Here is a 26,838-nt window from a genome sequence, read left to right as displayed (position 1 = left end):
ACGGTCGCAAGCTCCATTAGCACATATACACTTACAGATATCCCACGGATCTGAATACGTGCATGTGAGCTAGCCGCAAGCTAATTAGCCCGTGGATCTCATTGTTAAACTAATTCTCAGCACTTTGGATTCCATTAGGACTGTAGTCAGGGTCCACAGAAAACCTAATAAGTGCTCATGTTAAGCATGCGTATTTATGCACATAAATTTGCATCTTTATCAAACATTTTTAATTATGGACTTTGAATAGGAAGCACTTTCCAAGGCTGAACGTTATACAGCAGCTAAAACAGTCAGGGATCAGTTGTGAGAGATATAATTAGCATTTGGTGTGCACATGTGTGCGTGTTTATGGAGAAGGTATACACATGTTGTTAACATGACACATTAACTGTTATGTCAATCTAAAGAAAACATGTATGTGAATACCCACACACAGACGGTGCATGTGTCCCGATTACACAGATAGTAAAGCTTAACAATAAATGATTTACTCATTAAATCACACACACGTGCCACTAACTGAGCTTTAGAGGCTTCTAAATCTGCACCCCTGTCTGCAGTGCACCTTTAGCATTGGTAGATGGGTTTTTTCATATTTTTTTAATCTAGCACTAAAACTGAGATGGGATTTTGTGCCATCATTAAAATATTACAGCACATCCACGCATCTGATTTTCTATAATAGTCCCACAAACAACCGTGTCACACTGTGAAAATGCAGAGTTTTCCTCATTAATTTGCAAGCTCTTTGCTAATTAAATGTTTTGGCCCGCCAATTAATTATTCCAACCGGTTCAGGAAATAGACAATATCATCTCAGCATCACAAAAGAGAAAATGCATCAAAATGCTTTTGAATGAAGTTAAATAAAAGAATCCTTTTCATTTTAAACACATACATTCAGATAATTCAAAATACTGCTGCCATTATTTGTAAGAGTTCTATGATAAAAGAGGATGACGCGAGTGATATGTCGAAACAAATTGGGGCCATTTCTTTGCATCAAACCGGATTTATTAACCGTAAAGACAGAGATTAGACACTGAGAGGAGATGTAAATCACCCCATGTGCAAAGCTAAACCCTTACAGCAGGATAAGCTACGCTTCCTATGCAATCTGTTATCCTCTGCAGAAACACCTATGGTTTCGACACATCTCATCATTTAGACTTAACATCATTATCTCCAGTAATGCGCATCCACACATGCCAAGTGCATGTATTGACGTGTTACTTGACAGTGCTCAGACCTGTACAAACACGACATCACAACATGTTTTCCCTGGACAAACACAAAGAACATAAAGCGTGTCGCAGATTAACCTGTGCACATCTCGCAGACGAAACAGAGCGCACTCAATCTCGGGTGGTTATAACCTTACACTGCTGCTAAATGACGGGACATAATGAAAACCAGTGAATACAGTGTGCTCTGTACTGTAGCTGATCAGGACTGCAACATATGAGCACGAATCCTGGCAAGATAATTGCATTGTACGTGGCATCTAATTAAATGTCCATAAGCAGGAAGATCCAGGGGTGGAGATGAGCATTTGTTTGTGAGGCTAACAGTGGGAGAGAAAGACTGTGAGGGTGTGTGTGTGTTTGTATGTTTGTATGTTGGTGTACTGGGCTCCTCAATCCCTTGTTCCCCGAGGGAGAAACGCTGCAATCACTCCATTAACGAAAGAGGGAGGGAGACAGGGTTGCTGGCAGGGAAAGAGAAGGATGTAGGGAAAGGAAGGACGGGAGGGAGGATGGGGCACAGCTGACTTGGCCAATAACAGCAAATAAGGCTAGCTACAAGCAGAGAGGAGAGGTGGGAGGGTCAATGAGCGTCGAGGACACGAGCACAATGGCTTGAACATGGGATGGGAGGAGGGAGGGAGGTGAGTGACAGCAGATAAAGAGGAGAGGGGACGATGGGGGGAGGAGGGGAATGAAGTGTAGAAACAGACAGATGAGAGAGTGAGAGGGAGAGAAATGGAGACAGAGGAGAGAATTGAGGTAAGAAGAGCAGGATGGATTGGTGAAGTCAGGGTCAATGGGCAGATATGGCTGCAGACTGCTCAGCGCTCAGTTTCTGTCCGGCGGCTTTTTGTCTTCGATTCTTCTCTCACGGCGACATACGACTCGCGTGAGAACAAGATTAATACGTATCAAAGTACATGATCATAATACAAGCTGCGTGACCAGAATAGAAATGCGGCGCAAGCACACACAGACACGCACAAGATAAAAAACACACAAGTCTGTATCTGGCAAGCTCCCTGCATTGCTTTCATCCAGTATAGATTGTAACACATTACAAGGTCACGGCACTGGGTGTAAACAGAAACTAGCCCTTGTGGGAGAACAGCCTAAAGGACTGCAGGCCTTTAATTGACCTAACTAATCACATCCGAGAGAATGCACTGTGATGCACGTTTACAATACCCGCCATGTTACCCGCCTTAAACGAAACATTTCAATCATTCTTTGATTCATTTAAAGTCACAATTTCGTGCCACCATTTATTTCTGTTTTTTTTTTTAATCTCCTGCAAGTTTTGCAAATAATTTTTGTCATTTTCGAAAGCTGATGAGTTTTACTAATGTTGCTGCAAACTTTCACACTTTTAATAATTGAAATGTGGGCGGCAGAGATTTTCATCTTTGTAAGAGTGTTTTAACACTTCGCCACGCCACTACCGCTTCTAACGGTTTAGAAACAGTCCGCTGCTGCTCATCTCCGTATCTTGGCAGACATGTTAGGAGGGAGGGAGGAGGTGGAACTCTATATGGATGGATCAATGTGTCACAGGGGTTGCAGTGGGCACCAAAGCTGCCACTGTTGACTAAACGAGTCAGGCAAAAATGATTGCCCTCCAAGTCCACAATGACCCTAAAAGTGACGCAGAATTGATTTTTTTTTGCATGTGTTATTGTTGAATGGACATCTTGGTGTTTGTGTATGCGTGTGGAAAAGGGGTAGATGACATATATGTAATGAGAACAGGCTCAGAATCACCTCGACGTGGAGAAAACGCCAAGTGAGAAAAAGATAAGAAATACATAAACAGAGAGGCCGGCTTCAATCCTTGTTCTTTGCGTGCAGGAGAGATTGATGGCTGCATTCAGGATTTCTACACCCCACTAATTGGATTCACAGGTCATTAGATAAAGTACACAACTGAGACTGTTATGGCCTAAAGACTGAGGAAGGCAAGTGAGAGTTGGGGAAAAAGGAGAAAGGTACGAGAAGGGCAATATTGATGAGGTTGTTTGGTTCAGGACCAATAAAATTTCTTCCCCTTTCTGCTGTGTCTCCAAAGCCCTGTTCCACCATGCAGAGGTGGGGTGGAGTGATCGATAATTTGTGCAGCAAGAAAAGGTGGTGGTGGTGGAGGGGGTTGGAGGCAGAAGGAGGGAGGGAGGTTAGAGAGGAGATGGGAAATAAAGAGAAGCAGTTGATGTTATACGACTCATGTTGCCTGTTGTCTCTTCCTTTCAATATATCGTGGCAGGGAGAGGAAATGAGATTAGCCTGACCATTATGTTCTGCAAAAGAGCCGAATGAGTGAAGGAGCATTTTATTCTCCCAAAAGCACAAGGCCTCTGTGCCCCAGTTTTGAGCGCAGGGTGACGGGGGTAGAATCGAGGTTGGCTCAGCTAGATGGTAGTTTATACAAACGTGCAATTACAACCTAAATCAGCCATCATCCTAAAAGAGGATTGTGTGCTAGACTACCAAACAGAGATTACGAGTTTTCAATGTAGCCTGGCTTTTTTTTTTTCTTTTGTGTGTGTGTGTGTGTGTGTGTGTGTGTGTGTGTGTGTGTGTGTGTGTGTGTGTGTGTGTGTGTGTGTGTGTGTGTGTGTGTGTGATTTGTAGTTCAGTGACAAAGTGAGCTCACTGAAAAATGCTGTACGTGTTTAGAGAGCCAGCGGGGGCTTGTTGTCTTAACATAGGAGGACAAGGGTACAGTCTGCTCAAACACATACAGGCATGCAGATGGCTGTTCATTAATTACAGACGGACTGGGGGAGGGAGTAACAGAGAGACAGAGACAGACATAGAGGGAGACAGAGAGACAGAGAGAGAGGTCAGCTAATGTAGCTAGCATTCTGCCTCTCTCCCTGGACAATTACCTCTGCCTGCCCCAGACCTCTTCTGGCGCTCTTAATCAAGGTGCAAGTGCGTGGGTGTTCGTGCGAGTGTGTGTGCATGCGTTCATAAGAAAAGGTTCCTGCCATCCTCAGCAGTCTCTGAAAGCAATCCGATTAAAGCCTCGCTGCTGTGGGGCCTAGCTGCAAGGCCTGCAGCTCACCTTGAAAAACCTTCTACACTCAGCTTCCCATTGAGCACAAAAGCATTTGCAAGTGTGTGTAATTATCCTAAAAGACAATGATCACTTTACTAGAATTCATATATTCTCAATAAACAATCCATAAACGTGTAGATAAACAAGTAATTGGTCCACATGTAGCGGTTAAGAGGGGCTACTGTAGTCTTCATGCCTTGCCCCTCACAGCATCCACCAGTGTGTGTTTGTGTGTCTGTGTGTGTGAATTTTAGGCAAGGCTTAGGCATAGAAATAAGCGTTTGTATGAATGTGTGTGAATGGAAAGCACTTTAGCACTTTGGCTGCTCAAATTGAACAGAAAGGTGGTATATGAGTACAGTATGTTTACCTAACTTAATAGACATCTGTGCATTTTCTTGTTATTTTTGGCCAGTTTTACAAATAAACATGTATTTAAGCTTCAGTGAATTAGCTGTGACTGTGAAAGACAGGTGACCTGTCTAGAATCCACCCCACCTAAAACTGAAAAAGTGCGACATTAAGCACAAAATGTTTATCTATATTACTTTAGAATCTCAATTCTGGTTTCCTTCGGTGGATGTTAGGCCACACACACACCCTCACCACTCCCCTGTCTCATAAAGCACCAAGTATGGCCTCTGACTCTAACAGCCATTCCTTTGGCCCAACCCTCCCCTCCCAAAGTCTTCTGTGCTCTGCTTAGACAACCAATCTGCTGAAAAACAGGTAATACTTGGGAGGCTTTGCCGTGGCTTCAAAAGGCAACACAAACCCATTCATTACAAATTCCAAGAGTCTTTTCCCAATAAACAGTGGTCACATTACTGCAAACCTGGACCGAAATGAGTTCCGCTTTTTTGTTCGCGGCAGTCGAATGCCACGCAAAAGACCAATTAAAAACATTCAAATTCAGTTTCATAATGAATTTCAAGCTTCAGTGAAATATTTCCATTTGAAGGTTGGCCCGAAAATAGAAAACAATCTTCTGGGTGCATCGGCCTTTAGGAAAGATCCAGCATGGGGTGAGCCACTGGTGCCATTAGTGTAAAAAGACACAGTGTGGCAATAAGACAATCCAGGATTTTACATCAAATTACAAATTACTTAAAAAAAGATAATCTGCACCCAGTCGTGAAACTCCTTCTAAAACTGTGCAGTGTGTCATTAAAGGCAATTACCATATAGCAAACTAACTGAAGCTCTCAAACCATAATACTGTGCCCTTTATTTTATTATTTGCATAGACAAAAACAAATCTATTACGGATGAACTCAACTTCCTCTTCTGGAGAAGGCAGTGTGAGTATGTGTGTGTGGCTGTGATGAATTTTAAGTGTCCTGTTGCGCAGAAAACAAGCACCGTCTCACTAAAGTGACCGAGCCTGATGAATCAGCTATTCTCATCAGCAAATTAAAAACTAATTTCTTTCTTTATTCAGCAAACGAGGCAATTTGGCCACATTAGGTCGTAAAAAAGGGAAAAAAAAAATCAATTGAAAAGCGGTGAAGGTCTCCTTCGTTAAATCAATTAACCACATCGACTAACATCTATATTTCCATTACAGGCATTATTACACTGCCAGTGGACTGCAAAGGTTAGTGGTGTTTAAGATTCGCTGAAGGATTTTTATTTGCCAGTACAAAAAAAAACCCCCAAACTGATGATATAATCCATCAGCACTTCAGTATGATCTGTTATGTAAATTTAATCAGCTTTGCCCCGATTTCCTTTGGAATTTCTTCTCAACAATAGTATGCTTTCCCTTGTATGCCATGTATGGATGGGTTGGTGTGAGGAAATGAGGACATGAAATAGGCTGATAGGAAGTGGAACAATAAAAAGAAATCTACTCACCAGCTTGAAATCCTGAATGCTACAAATGAAGTAGGGAGTGTTGGGCCGCTGACTCTCAATGTACACACAATCTGCAAGTGAGAAAAAAAAAAACAGGAGATGTTCACACTTCTCAAAGCTTTCATGCTTTTAAGCAGCCAGACTCAGTAATATAATATTTTGTGTGCTGTTACCTCTGCTGAAAAGACATTTTTTTCCTCCTTGAGTCAAATTCAATTGGAATGCGAGTAATAGGATTAAGGACTTTTGGAGCGCTACAAGGTTGCCTTTCCAAAGCAAACATTACGCCCCAGGGGAATTATGTTATTGTTCCACTCCATTTATACACCAGTGAGCAATACTAGCTTTAACCCCATCCCACCCCTCAAGTCTTCACTGTGACTTGTTTTTTACTAAAATGACAACTACAGCCAACAGTTAGCTCTGGGTTACTCTGAGAGAAACAAACCAATTAAAAAAAAGTGTGTGTGTGAGAGAGAGGAGCTGGGCCGGCTGGCTGCGTGGCTAAATTGAATGTGACTGGTGGTATGGCCAGGTCATGAACTCTCATCTCCTTAACAAAAACATTCACGCTGCAGAGGACAAAAAACACACAGCCACTTCTGTTAGGAAGGAGAAAAAAAAGGAGGAGGTGGTGGTGTTGGGGGACACAGCTAATGGTTACTGCTCACCCCGCCACAGTACTTTCCAGAAACAGCCAGGTTTTTAAATGATTATTGAGAGAGAGCGAGAGATGTGAATTCACAAAAGTCAAATTAGCATAACAGTCACCTTTGGCTCTTAACTGCAACACAAAACCAGGAGTGTGATCAAACTGAGTGTAAAATGATTTATTTTGGTGTAAAACAGGAGTTTATACCAGGCAGAGCAATCAAAAGCCATTCACTTAATTGATTGAGAAACAGATCGCACACACGCGGAAGCAGTGTGACAAAAGCTACTTGAATGCTCCCAGGGTCGGTGCTCCTACCAATTGGAGCAGCGAGGAGAGGAAAAGTGTAACGCTTCTGCTGCCATTAACTCGCATGCACACACACAGCCATGAAGGAGGGCGATATCTCGCAGCTCTGTGAGCTTTGACTCATGGGGGGAAAAAAAGAAAAGAAAGAAAGAGAGAACGCCACCATCGACAACATTTACACTGACAACACAAATGGCTGGCGCTCGTCTCGCTGAAACACCTGCTGAGCTGCTCCTCACAGAAGTATTACGCCACACTTTTCCCTAACAAAAGATCGCGTAGCCGCCTTCTCTCAGCGACCGACGCTGCCATCATCTGTTATTTATTTGTGTCAACAGAGTTATCGATCGGGCTGTGGTTTATCTTACCGCTTGCAGAGGAACAGAGAGGTGGCAAAAGACATTAAATGACTCTGACACCCAAGACACCATTTGTAGAGGGGGGCTGCTGTGTACATGTGCGCCTGTGACATCATGGGCTTTGTTTTTTGAAAAGCTATGTGTGCGCGCGTGTGTGTTTGTGTATGTAACCTCGGGGTGGGCTTGTTATCTGCTGGAGGCTGAATGAGCTGTTCTAAAAGGGGGAAGTGGGTGTGTGTGTGTGTGGGGGGGGGGGGGGGGGGGGGTATTATCGCCCTTGCTGGCTCTGAGTGACGCATTATCTCTCTCTCACTACTGCCCTCTTCATGCTTCTCCACCACCACCCGCCCCCCTCCTCTACACCATCCCTGGAAGTCATTTACAAGATAACATGAATGAAAATATCCATCAGTGCTATTGTGTGATCTGTGAACAACACACTGTGTGTGTGTGTGTGTGTGTGTGTGTGTGTGTGTGTGTGTGTGTGTGTGTGTGTGTGTGTGTAGAGGAAGAGACAGAGAGAAACGGGTAGAGGAGGAGGTGGAGGAGGGAGGATCAGGATGGAGGGAGTGGGGGGAGGGCAGAGAACAAAAGAGACTAATCTGAATGAGATGACATGTTTCGGAGGAGTCAAATCGGGGGAATTAGGGTTTAGTGTCCCTTCACCTCGGCAGCACATTCATTTAGAGAGGCCAGATCTCCGAGTCTGCACCCCAGAGTGCATCAACAGGCACAAAGAACAGACAGCAAGAGTGAAAAAGATAGGTGGAGGGCAAAAAAAAAAAAGAGAGAGAGAGAGAGAGAGAGAGAGAGAGAGACGGGGATCTAGTTTAATCATTCACAGACAGCAAGCGAGTCTATTCTTCGAGCGTCAAAAGCACATTCTGAATTCATCCTGGGCACTAAAAGTCTACCACCTCAAGGGCATTTCTCTGAAATTGACTCGAACACGGATCTCAATGAATGTGAAAGTTAAATCCAAGTTAACGCTTCAGACTCTGTCATCTGAACAAAAAGGAGGAGGCGACGGAGCTCGGGGAGGTTTGGGTGGGTGAGTGGGGGGTTAGGCGGGGAGGAAGGCTGAACCGGGCCAAGCGGTTCCTCCGGGGGTCTGCCTGGTTTGGTTAAACGTTCCTGCCATTTTGTGCATTTGGAAATGGGTCTCCTCGCTCAAGTGGAGAAGTAGAAAGGGGAGGGGGCGAGGTATTTAACAGAGGCGGGGGTCCATGTGGGGGATGGGCTTTTTTTTTTAGGGTTATAGTGTGTTCTGGCGAATGGATGCAGGCTTCACAGGAGGCAGGAGAGCCACGGCGGTGCTTTTTTTTTTTTTTTTTGCACATGAGCGCTCAATCATTCAAAAACCATACGTTTACGCCTTTCTGCTTGGAATCCACTGCTGACTGCAACGCCGAGAGAGACGGAGCGCGAGCTTGATACTTCGACAAAGGGAGATAATCAAGAAGTAACAGAGTGCAGTTCACCGAAACCTGATCCTGGTGGCGGCTGTTTCTCCGTTTAAACTGTACCTGCTGAGTTCAAGCGGCTGAATTTTCACTGTTACAACCTCACAACACACACAAACACACACTCAGTCTTTTTTTTTCTCAGCTGTACTTCATTGTTCAGCCAGCCATTCTCTCATGGCTGCCAAGCATGTCTAATCTAAAACACACCTAGCCTCAGCAAAGGAGGCATGTCCTATTCTCTTCTCCGTATCAAGCAAATAAAATGCTGTTTAATTTGCTGCAGCATTCCAGCAGAGGAGGGGAGGTGGGGGTGGGTAGGAGGTGGAGTTCTTAGATAATATCTGCTTGGATTTCTTTTATGAGCCAGCAACAATGGAAAGGTCACATTGTGAACACAGCCATGTATGCCAGTGTTTTGTAAACAGTGGTAAGGGGAGGAAGGGGGGGGGGTGCATATTTTAGGAAGCAAGACGGGCTTATTAAATCAAAAAGGGACTGTTTGTTTAAGCCGTGCTTGCAGGTGGTGAGTGATAACCAAGAGGCAGGACGCACCTGCGTTGTCAGAAGTGGTGCTCGGCTCAAACGGGCAATGAAGATGTGTGCGGCTTTAGCAAAGCTAGCAACAACGACAGCAACAACCCCACCCCCAACAATATTCTTTGAACCTACTGATCTTAAAATTAAACACACAACATGAAATACTGAAAGTACAGAGCTGTGAGACGAAATATAGATAGAAGAAAGATAAGAGTGGTGCAACTAGTGATTCACCTCAGCTCTCTTGAGCAAGACCAGCTGATGACCAAGGCCACTTCCTGCTGGGCTAGTCTCAGCGGGGTGCGCAACAGGCAGTCGAGCCCTGAAGGTAAACAGACACTTGATTCTTCCTCAACTTTCCTTCCTCTCGTCTCAACAACCAGCCCAACAAGTCTCCCTTCTTCTCACTGGAAAAGCAGTGGGAAATACCTGGCAAGCGATACCATCAGCTCTCTACAATAGGGCAGGCCTACAGCTGACTGAGCTCCTAGGGGAGAACAGAAGCTCTTTGACAACACCACCACCCCCCCCACCCCTCTCCTTTCCCTCTCGGCTAGCCCACGCTTTCTCATTTAGCAGTCGGCAGGTGGTTGGATTTCACTAAAAAGCCCTTTTCCCAGAGTCTCTAGCGTGGGGAGAGATGGGAGAGCGGAGAGGGCCCTTTTAAAAATAGATCTGTTCAGTTAACGACAGGCTACAGATTCACACTGCTATGTTTCAATATGAAATGACTCCAAGGGCTTGTCCCCTATGTTAGCTTGAATGGAAACTGCAAACTGATCGACAGCTAGCTGTGGTAGCGGATGGGTTGTGCTGCCTTTTCTGTACTACACTGGCTGTCTTGGCTCTAAAAAACTAGTCCAACATTCACAGATTCACAACTTCCTGGTTTCCCAATAAGATTCATACTGACAACAATTTAGACATGTAATGATCAGTGTGGGTAGTTCTATTTTGGATAGTAACTTTGCACAATCAAAGCTAAAACAGGTTGATGGTAATGAGTGTATATTTGAAAAGGATAGCTGAAGCCCTTATAAACATAAAGAACATGGCAAGTTTGTGGGACAACCAACAGTTGTTCTAAAGTTTGAACAACTGTTGGTTGTAGTTGGTTGAATTTGTGCATTACAGAGATACAGCAAGACTCACAAACACACATGTAAGCATATGACCCCAGGGTTCTGTGGTGACTGCAGCAAGGAGTGCCAGTTGCCCACATCAACAAATCCTTCAACACACACAGTGTGTTTCTCAGTCTAGCCTCAATCTTTCTGCATATATGATTCACCTTCTACACAAATCTACACTTGCCAAGAAAAAAAATGACTAAAATGAATCAAGTGTTTCTGCTGCAGTAGCCATGTTGTGTGACATACAGTGAGGGAGAAGGACAAGGAGGAGGGGGGATGGTTTCCATTAGCTCCACTGTATGGTGTGTGTCTGCCAGAGATAGGAACCATGTTTCCAACTGTTAAAAGTATGCCTTTTTATGTGACAGGGTGTGTATGTATGTTTTTCAGTACACAAATGCTGGTTATCAGCATTCTATGTATGTGTGCGCACTGTTTCTATGCTTCTAGGGTGTCTTCTATTGATCCACCACAGCAGTGTGTATAATCTCTAGAGAGAGGATCTATAATCTAGGGTGGGGATGTGGATGAATGTAGAGAACCGGCTTTGGAGGTGTCTGGCTGGGCCCGGGGAAGTGGTGCGAGCTCAGCCACAGGGTACAGATCGATTTGGCATGTCTGCTCGAGCTAGCTGTTCACCCCAGCAGCCGATCATACAAATGGCCCGGGACACAGTCCCCTGGACACCACCAGGCAATCTCCTCCATTCCTTTTACAACAGCAGCAAAGCTAGAGTTAGCTGCAGGCCCACCTACTGGCCGATTGCACTTCCCCATCCAATCGATGTGCGCTAAGCTGCCTGAACCCATCTTCAAGGGATAGAAAGGCTAAGCAGAGAGATTGGAGGGTGGCTGAGGACCAGGAGTAGGGAGATGGTTTCAATACTAGCTTAACTGTTCTTTTTTATGTGATAACACAGGCCTGTATGTTTCTAAATCTCCCCTGTGACAAAAGCAATCAAAACGGCATTTTGGTTCACGATTTCTTTCGCTTTCTGCGCTGTTCTCCATCACATTCTTCCCCTCCCCACATCTGGGGTGGCGTAAATCCCTCTTGGAGGGTGGTCAGTTTTACATATTGTGTGTCACTAGCCGGCTATAAAGGGATTTAACATTTAGTAAAGCATAATCCATTGCAGGCTTTGTGCCTGCCTAAGCTGCACACATCAAATCTGATTGCAAGAAGGCTGCTACCAATGACCAAGCTGTAGGAAACAAGCACTCTCACACACACACGCACAAGCGAGCACACACGCGCGTGCACAAACACGACTTGTCACTTGAACAATAAGCAGAGGAGACAGCAGGAAGTCGGCTGCTGAGGTGGAGGATCTTCCATGTTGACAACAGGAGGTAAATTACAAACGAGTGTACCGACGCTGGGGCCGTCACTACCCTATCGTGGCTCATTCCTAATCTAAACCAATCTTAACAGCTTCAGTCTACATGACGCGAGGAGGCTGTGACATTCAGGCCACTCCACAAATGTCAAACTAATAGAAGGAGAGGACAGGAAACGTAAATATTCCACATCAACCAGACCCTGTCCGTGCTGTTCGCTCGGTTGTGGAAATATAAATATTCGGAGGAGCTAATCCACTGAGACGGTCGACTCTGTTTATATGCCTTTTGAATGTTTCATTGATATAACTGACTGCTTCTGTTTTTGTTTTCTCACCCCTTTCCCCCAGCCCGCCCCCTACCTCGCATGGTCGACTATGAGACCCAGCGTCGGTGCTCTCTCTATTAAACATGAAATGCCAAGTAAAAAAGGCTTCAGTGGAGACCTCCGCAGAGTGATAGAGACAGAAATAGTGTGAGCAACAACAAGGCTTGATTCAGTGTGACTGCTTGCTTGAGGACTTCCACTGATACCAGCGCAGAGATAATTTAGCTGACCGGATTACGCAGCTAGGCTGAAAGCGCAGGTCTGGCTGTTTCACTGCACCTACTGGAATTCATCTGTTTAGTAGATGAAATAGAATAAAAGGAGGCCTGAGGATGATTCTGGACGTGTGGTTTGGGTAGACTGTTGAAGAAGACAGCCTAACACAGTCGCTGTAACTTCTTACATCTTCCCATTAAATACCCGAGCAGAGTGGGCCACTCCCCTCCCTCAGTACTTGACCTTTTGCAAGCTCCCAGAGAAATATAAAAGCATGAAGGCAATGATTTAGGTGCAAGGCAAGATAACAGTGAGCGGTGTAAAAGACACAGCTAGTTAGCCTGGCTTCTTTCCGTCACTCAGTGCTGACATTTCCGCCTCTAATACAACTAATTTAAACAGCAAGTAAAAGATGGGCTGTGTTTACAGCCACGAAAAAGGTCGCTTCTCTTTTTATCCTCGTTTATTCGACATATTCAAGACATACCGCCGTAGCTCGGGAAAAAAAATCCTCTCCCAGAAAGTAGAGTACCTTTTGGCCCCAGAGGAGATAGCATATTTTCAGTGAGTCAGACAGCGCTGGAATGAAATCATTATCATGGCTGTCTCTATCGTATCATCTATTGAAGCACCACTTTGCTTTATTGACTAAGCTCAAGACAAAGCTCAGAGTGGGTCAACTTGGAATTGATTGTATGATGCATTGGCCTCTAGCCTGAAGGAGTACTTCTGCTGCTGGAGAACTGCAACTTTGGAGAATCTGCAATTCCTCAGCAGCTTATGGCAGCAGAGGTGACAAGAATCAATCACTGATAAATCAATGTCAGTTTTTCCCCTATGCCTAAAATAAACTTAGTCTAAAGAAAGTGGCTTATGTTAAAAAGTGCAAGTGACGCTGAAGCTAAGCTATGCAAAAACATGCACAGGCTTTCCTAAAACCCGTCATGATGGGGCACTGGCTCTAACAGAGGATGCTTTTGTATTAGAGCATGATCTCCAACTGTGCATGCTCAAAGGGAACTGTAACACTGACAACGCCATGAGGTTACTGTTGTAAAATGTAAAGTGATGCTGCATAACGAATATTAAACTGAATTGTTCAGGACATTTATGGGCATCACAGAGGGGTCCTTTTGTTCATTCACACTTGAGCTTGCTTAACCACCACTGCTTTCTTGCTTTTCTCACTTCTTGATTCAGGGAAGAAGAGCCAAATTTTAATGGTGTGTTTGCAAACAGCATCTGACAAATCCAGTGAAGTATGCTTTCGAAAATGTGGGCTTATGACCTGGGAAAGTTTAATCATTTAGTAGCCAAGCTGATGAATGCAGCCCACCGGCTCACACAACTAGATTAAGGGTTCCTGGGACTTACCTCCGGGTCTGTAAACAACATCATCTTCTGTAATGAAGGATGTGATTTCGCCGTTCTCTGTGCGCTCGTAGCGTGATTTCTTCTTAGGCATCTTCTTTTTGCCCTTCTTGCCAGCCTCCTCGGCCGTGCCGCTGCCTCCGCCGGTGCTCCCGTTGTCGTTGTCCTCGTCATCGCTGTGCTCGCTCTCTGCATAGTTCTTGGCCCCGCCCTCCAGCGTACAGCTGCGTCGGGGCCGAGAGCTTTCGCTTTCACGGTCGCCCCGGTCCCCATCCTGCCGGCGGGACTTGCCGGCCTCTCTTTTGTCCCGGTCCCTGTCTCTGTCCCTGTCCCGCTCTTTCTCCCGTTCCTTTTCTTTATCGGCCGTCATGATCCGCCACGTGCCTTCCTCAGTCCTCTCACGGCTGGGCCTCCGTGAAAGGTAGACTGTGAGCCTGGGCTTCAGTCTTCTGAATTTACCAGTCAAATCCAGGGAAAATTTGGCCACTCCAACAACCCCAGTGTTTCAGAAAAGCTGTGGAGAAAAGAAGAAGCGCAATTAACTCGGATCAATAACCACCATTTTTACAAAATACAAACAACATTAAAAGTGTTGTTCAATACTGGATGACACCTTTTTTGGGGGTAAGAAACGCAACATTAGTTCTTGGAGATTAGGCTGCTCTGCCGACTCTTCTCAGCATCACAGTAATTGCTGGCATTCTCCTCCACAGCCAAGTATGCTCCGGAGAGCACAGAGCAGCTTTATGAAAGAACAAAACCTTCGAGCTTCCTGATCTAACATATTTCCACGCTTTCAGAAAGGTGCTAAAACAGATTTATTAAAGGGTAAAAGAGAACAACAGGAAGACAAGCGCCGCGGCTAGAGTATTTGTAACACAATGAGCTAAAGGGAAGTCATAACTGAATAAGGTAGTAAAGAAGCTGCTGCCAGCCAACAGAATTCCTCTGAGATAATATGCTATGAGGGTTCTTTTTTTTTTTCTTTTGGCAGAAGTCGCTGTTTGTAGTTTATAAGGCCACGGGAAAGCTGCAGCATAAAGCTCAATGACAGAGTTAACAGGCTGGCTTCTCTGCAGACCGTTTCTGTTGACACCAGGCTCAATTCTGCTGGCTTACTGGACTCCTCCCTCACCCCAGCCCTCTGCCCTGGCTGACAGTCACCGCTGCGTTAATGTGAAGCGACAGCTCTGGAGGGAAGGATACAGCAATCCACTGGGTAAGGAAAGGCAGAGGATCGAGGCAGAGTCACTCATTCGCCATGCCTGGTCCTCAGCCACTTGCAGCTATCTTTGTCCAGCCACCACTTTCCCCACGTCATAATAAAAAAATCCTCCATAAACAGCAAAGTGTGCAAAGCTGAAGCAGCACGCTGTCTGCACCACACAGCCTCTGCACACAGCGCCTACAAAGGAAGGAGGCTACTCATTTAAAGCCAGTGTTTGCCCCCCCTCTACTACCCCCCACCGCAACAAATTAACTAGAAATAGTTATTACAGCCCCCAGAGGGATCAGACCAGGCAATCAGCACTCGCTATACCATGGTCATGATGACCGGATGGAAGCCGAAGAGTGAAAAATGAGGGAGGGATACAGATTCAGGCAGGTGAAGCAACGAAGGCTTTATAAAGCATATCTGGAAGTGGACGAGTGCTTATTGACAGAGCCAGAAAGAACGTGAGGTGAAGAATAGAAGCAAAGCAAAAGGTGAAAGAAAGGCTTTTGGCGCACGCACACACACACACACACACACACACACACACACACACACACACACACACACACACACACACACACACACACACACACACACACACACACACACACACACTTACAATGAAGAACATTTGACAACGGCAGTCCTCAGCAGCGGGTGCTGTCATCTCGCGAGCAGACACCAACTGACAGGGCAGCTGCTCTTGTCGTCGGCTTCAACACAAACACCGGGCCTGATTAAACTGCAGCCTCGTCACAGCCCCATTAATCACCTAATGATGAGTTACCACAGCGACCACTGGGCTGCTGGCGCACACATTAGCAGACGCAGAAGACACGAGGGCTCTGAAGAGTTCCAACGGGCATGTGCATGCAAGGACACACAGCCAATGTAACATACCCGAGATGGTGTGTCAAAATACAGATCACACACACACACACACCTTTTCTCCTGTGTCTATATCCGGCAGCGTGTTTTGGAGGTGTGAGGTACACGAAAACATTAATGAAGGTAGTATTTGATAGCACAGCTCTAATCCTGAGGGCTGCCAGAATTGGCGTATGAGCTAAGAACCTCGTCTCTCCTCTAATCAGTAACATAAGCCTCTTCCACTGAAACCAGCAAGGAGACTAAACTGTTGCAAATGGAGGACTGACCCGTTCTCCTTTGAAGTCGGAGGCAGTTCTAAGCCTAGTTAGTACCTTTAACATCTAGGTGCTATTAGTTTACATCTGGATACACTCCACAGAACTGCCTCAAATTCTTTATCTCCAATTACCTTGCTTATGTTAACATAATTATACTAATTAACTCTTAAAGGGGAAAAAAACTCCCATATACACACACACACATATATATATATGTATATATATATGTGTGTGTGTGTGTCTGTGTGTGTGCACATGTGTACTTTTGTCTTCACACAGACTCACTATGACATGTTTAAATGTGTTGAAACGCACCGATTAACAACATATTCAATTCTCTGTGGTCATTTTGTAGCTCACCGATTGCTTAGTTTGATGCAGATAATTGAAGTTGAGTAAATTGAGTGAGTAAAAAGCAGTTAGTCAGCTTAAAGCAGTAATGCTGTGACAATGAGAAGTCATAATGTATTGATGGCTGAGAGGGAAAAGAATGAGAAAGTGAGGAGCGAGCTGGCTCTACACCCGCTAGCAGAGAAACAGACTGCTTAGCAGAAAGCAGTGCTGACTGCCTGGCCGATGAATAAGGCTGTGAGGGGGCAGGTGAGGTTTGGAGCTATTACACATCAATCACTGGGCCAGGACCCTTTGAAAGATACCAGCTGTCTTAATGGAAAAGAGAAGGAGGGGGGGCAGTGGTAGGGTTTGGGAGGGGCGGGTGGGGGGTCCCAGCTAACGGCACCTAATCCACCATTTACATTACTGCAATGGAGTCAAGGGCTAGGAGCCAGAGGCGCCCCGCTCAAATACATTACTCTTTTCCGTGCCTGTTTAAATGAGACCTCTGGCCTGAAAAACCACACAGTTTGTGGCTCGATTAACACATCATCCCCACAATGGCCACACAGCAGGTTTCTGTTACTAAACATAGCTTTCCCCCCCAGTTCTTGGTCTCCTTGAACAGCCTTTTTTTTTTGTTAAAAAGCCATGTTTTATTCATTCCCAACAAACCCACATTACCCAAATCCATGCTCATCACTGTAGTTTTAATCAGAACCTGTTTAAAGGGAAAAAACCCCCAACAAAACAAGTAAATTAGCATGTTCTTCTTGAGCTCCTATACGGCATATACAGCTGTAGGATTTCTTTTTTTTAAATCCTACTAAATTTAAGTAATTGATTGTCTTCCATATAAAGTAAATGGAGAAAACATGAATTTCTACATTTAAATGTAAAAAACGGAGAGAGAAAAAGAATCTATGAACAATAATACCAACATAGTAATAGAGTCAGTTTTGGGAGAGGGACTGAAAAGTCATTCATGGCATATTCAATTGGAGAATTATGAAGTAGCAAAATGTGATTGGCAAGGATTAAGGGCCGGCTTTGCGAAGGGATTGAATGAAATACTCGCATGAATACAGATTAGAGGAGAACAATGTTAGCATGAATATACACAGGGTTATTAACAATGAGGGTAACTCAAATTGATCCAAATAAAGCAGCCAGATCCTGAATAGTGCAGGGATCCTAGCCATGGCGATGTTGGGCTGCAGCAGGTTTTCATCAGCTCCAATCCATTACTGAGTGCGATCTAATCTAAACTGCCATCCAAGCCCCCCTAGAAACAACATCACAATGAAAGGCTCAGCTGGAGGCGAGGGGCAGGCCGCTTCATAAGGGATTCACTGTGGACTCTGCACCCTGCCTGCTTTGTCTTACCTGGTGCAATCATGGCTTGCTGTATTCTCTGAGGCCCTCTCTGTTTTAGTTCACATTGGCAGGGCAAAGACACTTGTCTGCTCTACTTGTTTTTCAATTCACTGATGAGTAACCACATCTTTTTTTCCTCCCCCCCCCCCCCCGCTAAAGCTGCGCTCACAAAGCCTCTATTTTTAGACGGCATCCGGGGTTAGTTTAGTAGGTAAAAGCCATGCTAAAAAAATAAAACAGAGAGAGATAGACAGCTTGGGGCTTTCCAACATCAACATTTAAAACCTGCCTGGAGACACTCTTGAGAAGCAAAGCACTGCTGCACAAGAAATGATTCTCATGCACAATGACGATGTGTTCAATAAACTCGGAATGCCTAAAAAGATTAAACAAGACAATTTTCAAGATCTCTCTGGGCTAACAATAGCTTTCAAAGGCAAAATACCAATAAAGTACATTTTCTGTCCAACAACTCAAAGGCACTTTCAACCACAGACATAAGAATCGTACTGTGTGCTCCACAGGGTCTAAGCCTCTACTCCATCTCTAAAAGAAGGCTAAATCCCCCTCTAGTCCCTGTTTGTGAGCTCTCCGTGAGGGCTCCAAATAGCTCAGAGGGGGCCGCTCCACAATCCGAGATGTCCATTATCTGCAGGGTCTGTGAGCGGGGGCTTCATTTTGCAGCCTTATACCGGCTACTTGAAGACATAGTACCTCTCAGTCAGACACGTTTGTCTGGCTGGAGCTGACTGCTTCATGAAGCATCATGCTCTGACACGGCTCCTGAGGGAAATGCCAAGGTTGTCCGGTGTAACCCTTCCAATTTCTTTTAAATGAAGCGCTCTTGAGAAATGTAATCGTGAGCGGGACTGTAAAAGACTCTCCCAATGTGTCAGTGATAACACGAGGAGGGGAATGTGAGGTATGTGGCAGCAGAAAGCGCTCGGGTGAACGTGGCTCCTAATTGAGTTTCTCTACTGTCGTGCGAGCAGCTTTCTTACTGTGAATAAAAATGCCACATTCAAAAACATTTCTACTGCCTCTTACCTCAGGTGAAGGACCCACAAATTTGGGGGGGGGGGGGTGTGTGCCCTAATAGAAATTATGCCCAAAGGTAAAGATGGGGTCAGCAAGGTATAAATACACACTAGGGACACATTTCAGAATGTTTGTAGTGGAAAATGTGTGTTTCTTCAAACATTTATCTCTGTAAAACAGAACAGAGCTCTAGCAGAGGGGAAAATGAGTTACATGAGTTTATCAAACAGATGTATACAGTAAAAAGAATTACTGGGAAAGCAAAAAACGAAATAAATAAATAAACAGAGATTCTGTGAACTGCTGAAAGGACTCTTAATATTTGTGCACTCAATCATGTAGCACTTCCTCTGATATTCAGGAATCAAATATCCCCACTCTTCCTCCCGAAATCTGCCCATCAGCTTAACGATCCTATCCATCAGTTCAACTCCAACTGGTAGTCTAAATGAGCGTGAGAGGGGAGGAAATGTATTCATACGGCTGCCCTACATCCTCCAGCTACTCTAATCATTATGCCACACAGAGTGACGTGCCAACACTGAGGAAAAACTAACATAAATAGATAAGAGTGACAGATAAGACAGCTCTGAGGTTTCAAACTGACAGCACAGGCCAAAGGGGGGGCACTGAAGGATGTCTTAAAGAATAGCTCCCCAAAACAAAGCCATTAGGTCAGTACACAAAACCATTTTTCCGCCTAAATTATTTAGCTGTGTGGTGGCAAACTGCTCCATCCTGGAGCAGATGGCTGAGGATGGGGGGTGGGGTAGTGGAGGACAATCCTTCCTTTCAGTGTCTTATAATGATCGGAGCCAAAAAAAACACCTCCACCTCGAGATACCACAGGATGGTATTACCTCTAATTAGGCAGGGCTATTATTTTATATGCAAACACCTCTCCTCCAACCACCAACTGCCGCCGCAACACCAACACTTGACTGATTGCCATTACAAACCAAATAAAACGCAGCATTCATCTCTTTAAAAATAGAACTCGCTTTTGTTTGCATCCTACATGCTAATTTGAGCTTCCTCGGAGCCAAAGCCATAACTCATGCAGCCAGTCGACGTATAAGCGCCGCAAATACGCACCGTCAGGAAGGCTTCCTAGGTTAGAAATGTGTTTGTTTAAGAAAAAGATTTAGAAAGCAGTCGACGGGGGGTACAATATTCAGTGTGGCATTCAACCTTGTCATCCACCATCTCAGTCATGCAAGCCAGTGATCTTAGGCGGAGGGGAAAGCACCCTCTGTACTGTGCATGAGAATAATATGAATGATGAATCTGTGAAGCCTCCACAGAGCTAACCACACTTTTTTAAACTAAACCCACAGATGGGGCAGTGTTGTTAACATTGCCTTCTTTTGGATGAGTCTCCCTCATCCAAAAAAAAAGGAGAAAAAAAAGGCATGAGTGGGGGGGAGGGGGGGGAAGTGGCTAGGAGTGATGAAAACAGTGCTGGAACAAGTAGGATCTGAGCTCAGAGCTCTCACATCCTCTGAGGACAGCTCATAAAACATGCAGTGGCTGCGACTGGGCCTCTTGCAGTAGTGGCATTTTAGTGCACCCTGCCACACACAGGTAGCCTACAAATACACACAATTAATTTTAAAGAGCATGGAGGAGTCAGACCTGCATGGTTTACTACTTGGAACACAAGCAAATGCTCAGGTCTTCCCCTAAATTAAGGCATCAGCTACAGAAGGCAACTATTTTCCAAGATTATTAACAGCAGGGGCCTGGAACAATGGGCCTCTGGGAAAATTTAAGAATAGAAGCTAGGCATTAGTCGGTGTACAGTAGTGATCCAGAGATTAACTCTGCCTGTTCATGTGTGAAATGAAGACTTGATCCCCAACTGATAGTGTGCTATGCCTCCAGCCAACACAAGCTGAATATTTTTCAGCCCCACATCCCAATACATAACAATTGCAATACATTGGATTACGCATGGCATCCTCCACAGTGCAACAACGATGACGCATTAAAAATACCAGCCAACACCAGAAATCTCAGGCAGGCTATGGTCCCGCTATTTTTTTCCCCTTTCTTTCCTCTAAACCAAAGGTGAACAGAGCTGGCTGTGTGTGTGTGAGTTGATGCGAATAATCCTCAAATATTCCAGGAATGTTAATGTTAGGCTTTGACCATGGCAGCCTTGCAGACTTCTCCTCTTGTCGCCGGGCCATTGATGACATTAAAAACACTACCTGCCTGTGCCAAGAGCATAAAATTTAAGAACAGCTTGCCTTCTTAATATTCAATAAAATAATACCAGGGGAAGAAATAATAATGTGCACTGCACTAAATTACCCCAGTGCTATGAGACACAATTGTTACCTAATCCCATGCTTGCATTCTGTTTAAATACAGCATATGCTCTGTTCATGCATAGGAAAACGGTCTTAAACACGTCTGCCATTGCCGTCGCTTTGGTGAAAATCTAGGGAGGGCAGGTTTGTGCAGCTACACGCTTGTTAAACTAGCTTCCCACTGCATCTGCGAGCTTATAAAAAGCCACTGAGAGCATTTTCACTACAGTGCTGCATTCATCTGTGTGTATACACACGTGTCAATCTGAAATGTGTAGGCCATTGACACGCACCACGTAGATATATAAACAAAAAATTGCTGCTGCTGCTCCCGAGCAACTGTATTTGCAGTTCGGGTCAGACTATGTGCTCAGCCAGTTTAATGGTTGGAGTGTAATGTGCCTTGACCTTCTATCTTTCTTTCAGCAGCTCCTTACATATATTGCTGTCTCTCCTCATATATCACTGGGGCAAATAGCGTCCTTCACCCTGCTCCCTGCTGTCCCCTCCTTAAAAGGCTGAGGGGACATCTTTGCCTGCTGTACTCAATTGACAGCCCTGGCAGCTTCTTCACTGAGCACGAGGGGAGGGGGGAATAAGGCTCGTCGAGGGGAAATGCTGCAATGAATAATTATGTTTCATAACGTGCCCCCCTCCCTCCTTTGTTAGCATCAAACAATAATTAATGGGGAACAGGGTGGGGAGGAGGGAGGGGAGGCAAGTAAGAGTCTGCTTTTTGCTTTCCACAACAAGAGGGTCAATATGCCCTTCAACCCTTTCTCTCTGCTCACTGTCAACGCGGGAGATGCCTCATCCCTCTAAAAACATGCTCTTAGCTTATTTATGATCCCAGTTGCTCTGTTGGAGAAAAGGCAGTATTCCTGCTACACTCAGCGAAAACCGGCCGGATCGCTTTACACAGCAGTTCACTGCTTCCATCTCTACACCTCTCTCTCAGCAAGCCAACCCAACAATTCAATAATGAATATGAAACGCCTCCTGATTGATGTCTACGGGAGTTGGAGGAGCTGAAAATATGGGGCTATCGGACATGGGCTCGACTTGATTACGTTTTTGTTTTAAGTTAAAAAAAAATCTCTGATCAGCAGTGGCAAAGCCAGTCCTGATCGAATTAGCGCCGCACTAAGAGCTCCATTGATCTTGGCGCTCATCTGTGCATATGAGGCCCGGAAAGGCAGCTGGTAATCCAATAGCAGCAATGGGAAGTGCTTCAAGGACTCTGCTGTGTTTACCCACCTATTTCCTACGTAGAGAGGCAAGATGTTAGTGCACGCCACTCACTGGGCTGATTGGAAGCCTCGGGGCCTTGGGAACGCCAGTGAAATGAATAAGAGCCGCAGTGTGACCAAAAGCAAGGTACTTGAAAGCTCAAAGTAATTGCTTTCACCACAGCTATCACGTAATGAGTAAACAGGATGAATCAAGCAGAGCGTAGATCAGTGTTTAAATGAGCTGTGCAGTAACATTCAAGTCCTAATAGAGGCTTCACTTCATAATCCTGGCCAAACCTCTAAAGCCAAGACTGATGTCAATTGAAAGGTTCTTTTTCACAAGAGATTTAAAGTGTAAAGTCAGGAGAATCGATGCTGGGAAATCTGTCTTTACACTGCAATAACTTCATTGCATTCGGCACCGATGCAAACCTTTGCAATCAATTTTGCATGACGTGAATGACATCGAACAAGAACCCACAGGGCAAAGATCATGTGAAATGAAACAGAGCAAATCTGAGGCAGTAAAGGGCAAAACATGCAGCTGTTTCTGTTTTGGAAGTAGTTCAAGTGTGGTGCACCTGGACAGCGTTCCTGTTGTGCATTAAAGATTGCGGCGCTGCTGCCACAAACAATGACGTTTCTCACACACGTGCACACACACATGTAATCCATCAAGGATTCATGAGTGAATGTTCAATAGCAGACCGAGTGCATTTCTCTCTGAATTTCTACGAACATTATTGCTAAGGATTGTCTTATTGCATTGGAGTCACACTGGGTTAAATATGTACACTTGGGTTTTAAGGGGTATTTATTATTTTCTTCTTTTTTTTTGGGTTGTATGGAAGCCCCAAACGCAATTTCATTGTTCTTGACAATGACAATAAATAAATAAATACTAATACTAAATACTCTCCTTCATATCACTGCAGCAAGAAAAGAGTGAGAACTCTTCATCAGCCCACAGGCGCACCACAAACACACACTACTCTCATACCACACTAATAACCTTGGGCTGTCTACCAATGGCATGACTTTATGGAACAGTATGGGCTCTAAATAGAAGCTCAATTTCTCACCAGCAGTCTGTAACAGCTCTATTTCAGCCACCCTGTCATTAAATATTTATCTTAGCAGAGTGGCAGATACCAAGGTGATATAACCATTTAAAAATCCAAATCTAGGCCTTTTTTTCTGCCCCTCGCACTCTCACTCACTCCTCCACTGCCACAACAAAGACCTATTTTTAAAAGGATTATCTACAAGTGTTCCTTTAATCAGTGCACGGCAGAATTGTAGAAATCCCTCAACAACAGTCCCAGAGGAATACCTTTCTCTGAAGCCCTATCAGGAAGAGGATCTCCTTCACCGACAGCAGGCTGTGAGTGAGTGGGAGTGAGTGTGTGTTTGAGGATGAAAAGATGTGCTGCTACCTTGCTATGATGTCCTCTCTAACAATCTCAGAACAAAGGCCTCCATTTTGAAGTGGAGTTATGATGGCATGGGGCTCTTAAGGTCTTCTGTTGCTGTGTGTCCTATTGCTTTCTATCCTCTTTGTTAGCCTGCTGTTTGTTATACTTGCGAGATCAGCCACTGTTGTGGGTGGCTGGGCATACTACAGCAACCGGTGTAGGGCCCGAGTGCCAAAGCCGACAGTCTGTGGGAGGGATTGTGGGCGTTATAGATCACTGGGAGACAGATGTCCAGTCTTGCCCCTGTGCTGACACAAACACTAACCCCAAAAAGCTGTGTGTTTGCAAACTGGACTGTTTCCTGATGGGTCTTAAGTTCAACTTTATCAGACTTTATCAAGGCAGCATTCCACTGCTTTGCTATTTATAAAACATGCACTCAAGAGATAAACGTAGGAGAGCCAAATCAGTGATATTAACAATGAAAAAAATCTGGTTTGTGTTATTACATGAATCTATTTTTTCCCCCTTTATAAGATAAAGGTAGCTAATCATCTCCAGTACACCCACATACAAAAACCGATGAGCTTGTTAAATTTACTTTATTTTCAAGTAACTGCAAAGTGGGATGACCCTTGGGTGTTAACTTTTAACAGCAACCACAATAAGCACATACCCACTTAAATCACCTGGATAAATACATAAAACCTGTTAGTCTGCAGTAGCCTGTAGTTTCCCAATAATACTGCACCATCCCAGTGGCTGTGTTGCGTGAATTCCTTGTTTCAAGAAGAAGTCCTTAATGACGTTAGCTAAAGCGGTATACATGCTCTGTTATAATGAGTTGTTTGTCTATTCCCTCTTTATACTAGATCGTGAAGCTGTGACACCACCAGTGCAGTGGGCTGCTGGGTAATTTTCATTTAAGACTAGACTGAAGACTGAAAATTAGTTCCCATTTAAATGTCAGAAATTTTCATTTTAAAATGTAACTGACTGCACTGTCGCATTACTTCAAACAATAGATGCCATTTAACTCTTTAGGGTTACTGTTAGTTGGCTTTACGCTTAAAAGTCAGCTAACAGTAACCCTCGAAGCGCTTGAAGCAGTTTCTGTCTTTTCTGGTTTCTGTCGATTTCTGGTTTGCTTACAGAACAAATGACTGGGTGTGCATTAAAAGCTGGTGAGCGTGGTCTCTGCCTATGCAGGTACACTTGGAAAAACCCGGAAACTAGTCTAACAATGATCAAACCATGTCTTTACTGACATATACTGAAATGTAAAAATCAGCCTTATTAAGAGTACAGGGGATGTTGGCAAAAGTCATATTTATAGGGGAAAGAATTCAAGTAGCTTTACATAGAAATTTTAAAAATAAAGTAGAACAATTAAAATCCCACATGCTCAAAAAATGCTCAGTTTGCCTTTTCAAAATGTTATGGCTGTAGCGGTGTATTCAACAATGTATTTATTGGGCTTGCATTGTTTCCAATTTTTGGATTTGGATATTCTCTGCTTTTGTTTTTAAGATGCAGACATGTATAAGAGCTTGAGTATACAAGCTGAGACTTTTCTTTATGTGATCACTTTACACATATATTAAAAATCACAGCACAGTCATTATTCTTACTGTGCATAATTTGGCTGTGATTACAATATCAGGCAGAGCAACACTTAACGCCCAATCCCCACTCCCCCTTCCCTAACAAAGTTTGGAAGCCTAAAAACATGGATGTTCAGGACAGATTTAGTCGAAGTCTACGCATCTACAGTCTGATAAACATTACAAGCTGTCTTCTGCTGGAAAACAAGCAGCCTGATTTTGTGAGCAAAAATGACAGCAGGTGTGAGCATACGAAGAAATGCGAGTTTGGATAAAAGCATAAGCATTTAATGAATACAGTGAAAGCCTCTGGAGAACAGATGACTGGCAGGGCACTGGCAAGACAAGTATCATTGTCTCTGACAAACGCAATGAGATTCTCTGCCGCACTAAAAGTGTCATGCTCCAATAAGCAGAATCAAACCCTTTGAGCATCTGCTGTCTTTAACTCGGCCTCTCTTTGTTTTATTGTGCACTGTCACAGTTAATGATTTCCTCCAGATCTCCATTTTCCACATGCGATTTACATGTTTGAAATGCTCAGTTGAGCAGATGCAGGTTTGTGAAACAACCATTACTGCCAAGCGGAATCCTATGAGCGTTTGGGTAGAGCTTAGAAATTTCATTTCAAAAGCTAGGTTGATCAAGAGAAAACAGACAAGGTATCAGCATATTGCCTTTCAGTTTCTTCTTGTTTACATATCTGAGTTGTGCAGTCATCCCTTCCAGAGAGAATCGTGGCCAGCAAAAACAATTACACTACCCCCGCCCAAGCAAAAGCCTCTCACTGGCTGCCTCGACTCAGCCCGACAATCGTGCCCATTAGATCTTTCTGTGAATTAACGCTAGTTAACTTAAATCACTGACAGACATCAAGAATAGTCATTAGCCTGTCTTTTAAAAAAAGAGAGAATGATTTGCTGGTTCAGGGAGATCATCTCCTTACACGCAGCCTGGGGCAGCCCTCACTGTCTAGCTCATTATTTTTGTAAGAACAAGGCCACTGATGAATCCTGTTGGATTAAATGTAAGGTGTTCCTGTTATGACCTGGCTTATACACACGCACACAACAGCCGCCTGCATAAAGCTGGCTCCTTTTACAGACAAAAGAAAATTAAGTTACTCGCCAACGCCGCGAATATACAGATAATTCTCCTTCGGCTGAGCTGCAAAATCAAAGTGAGATTTCTGGAGTACATCACTCCCACACAGCTGCACACTCGGCTCTGAGAAAAGCTGTCAAATGTTGGGCTTTTTGTGGATATTAGCTGAGCTGACAAGTGCCA

The 26,838-nt window shown here is 44.4% G+C and overlaps 1 protein-coding gene across 2 annotated transcripts in view; it reads right to left on the bottom strand.

The window, feature by feature from the left end:
* rerea (arginine-glutamic acid dipeptide (RE) repeats a) overlaps nucleotides 1–26,838 on the bottom strand; it is a 91,487-nt gene that overhangs the window by 58,758 nt on the left and 5,891 nt on the right. For both annotated transcript variants that reach the window (XM_080899815.1, XM_080899814.1), the window contains exons 2-3: nucleotides 13,877–14,387; nucleotides 6,163–6,233 (exon numbers count right to left, since the gene is read on the bottom strand). In XM_080899815.1, coding sequence (XP_080755941.1) covers nucleotides 6,163–6,233; nucleotides 13,877–14,243 — 438 coding nt within the window. In that variant the 5' untranslated portion in view covers nucleotides 14,244–14,387. The remainder of the gene's footprint in view (nucleotides 1–6,162; nucleotides 6,234–13,876; nucleotides 14,388–26,838) is intronic.

The sequence above is a fragment of the Rhamphochromis sp. 'chilingali' genome (genome assembly GCF_963969265.1).
Source record: "Rhamphochromis sp. 'chilingali' genome assembly, chromosome: 12".
Classification (NCBI taxonomy): Eukaryota; Metazoa; Chordata; class Actinopteri; order Cichliformes; family Cichlidae; genus Rhamphochromis; species Rhamphochromis sp. 'chilingali'.
Note: the sequence above shows the minus strand (reverse complement) of the source record. Positions and strands in the feature narration are given on the sequence as shown.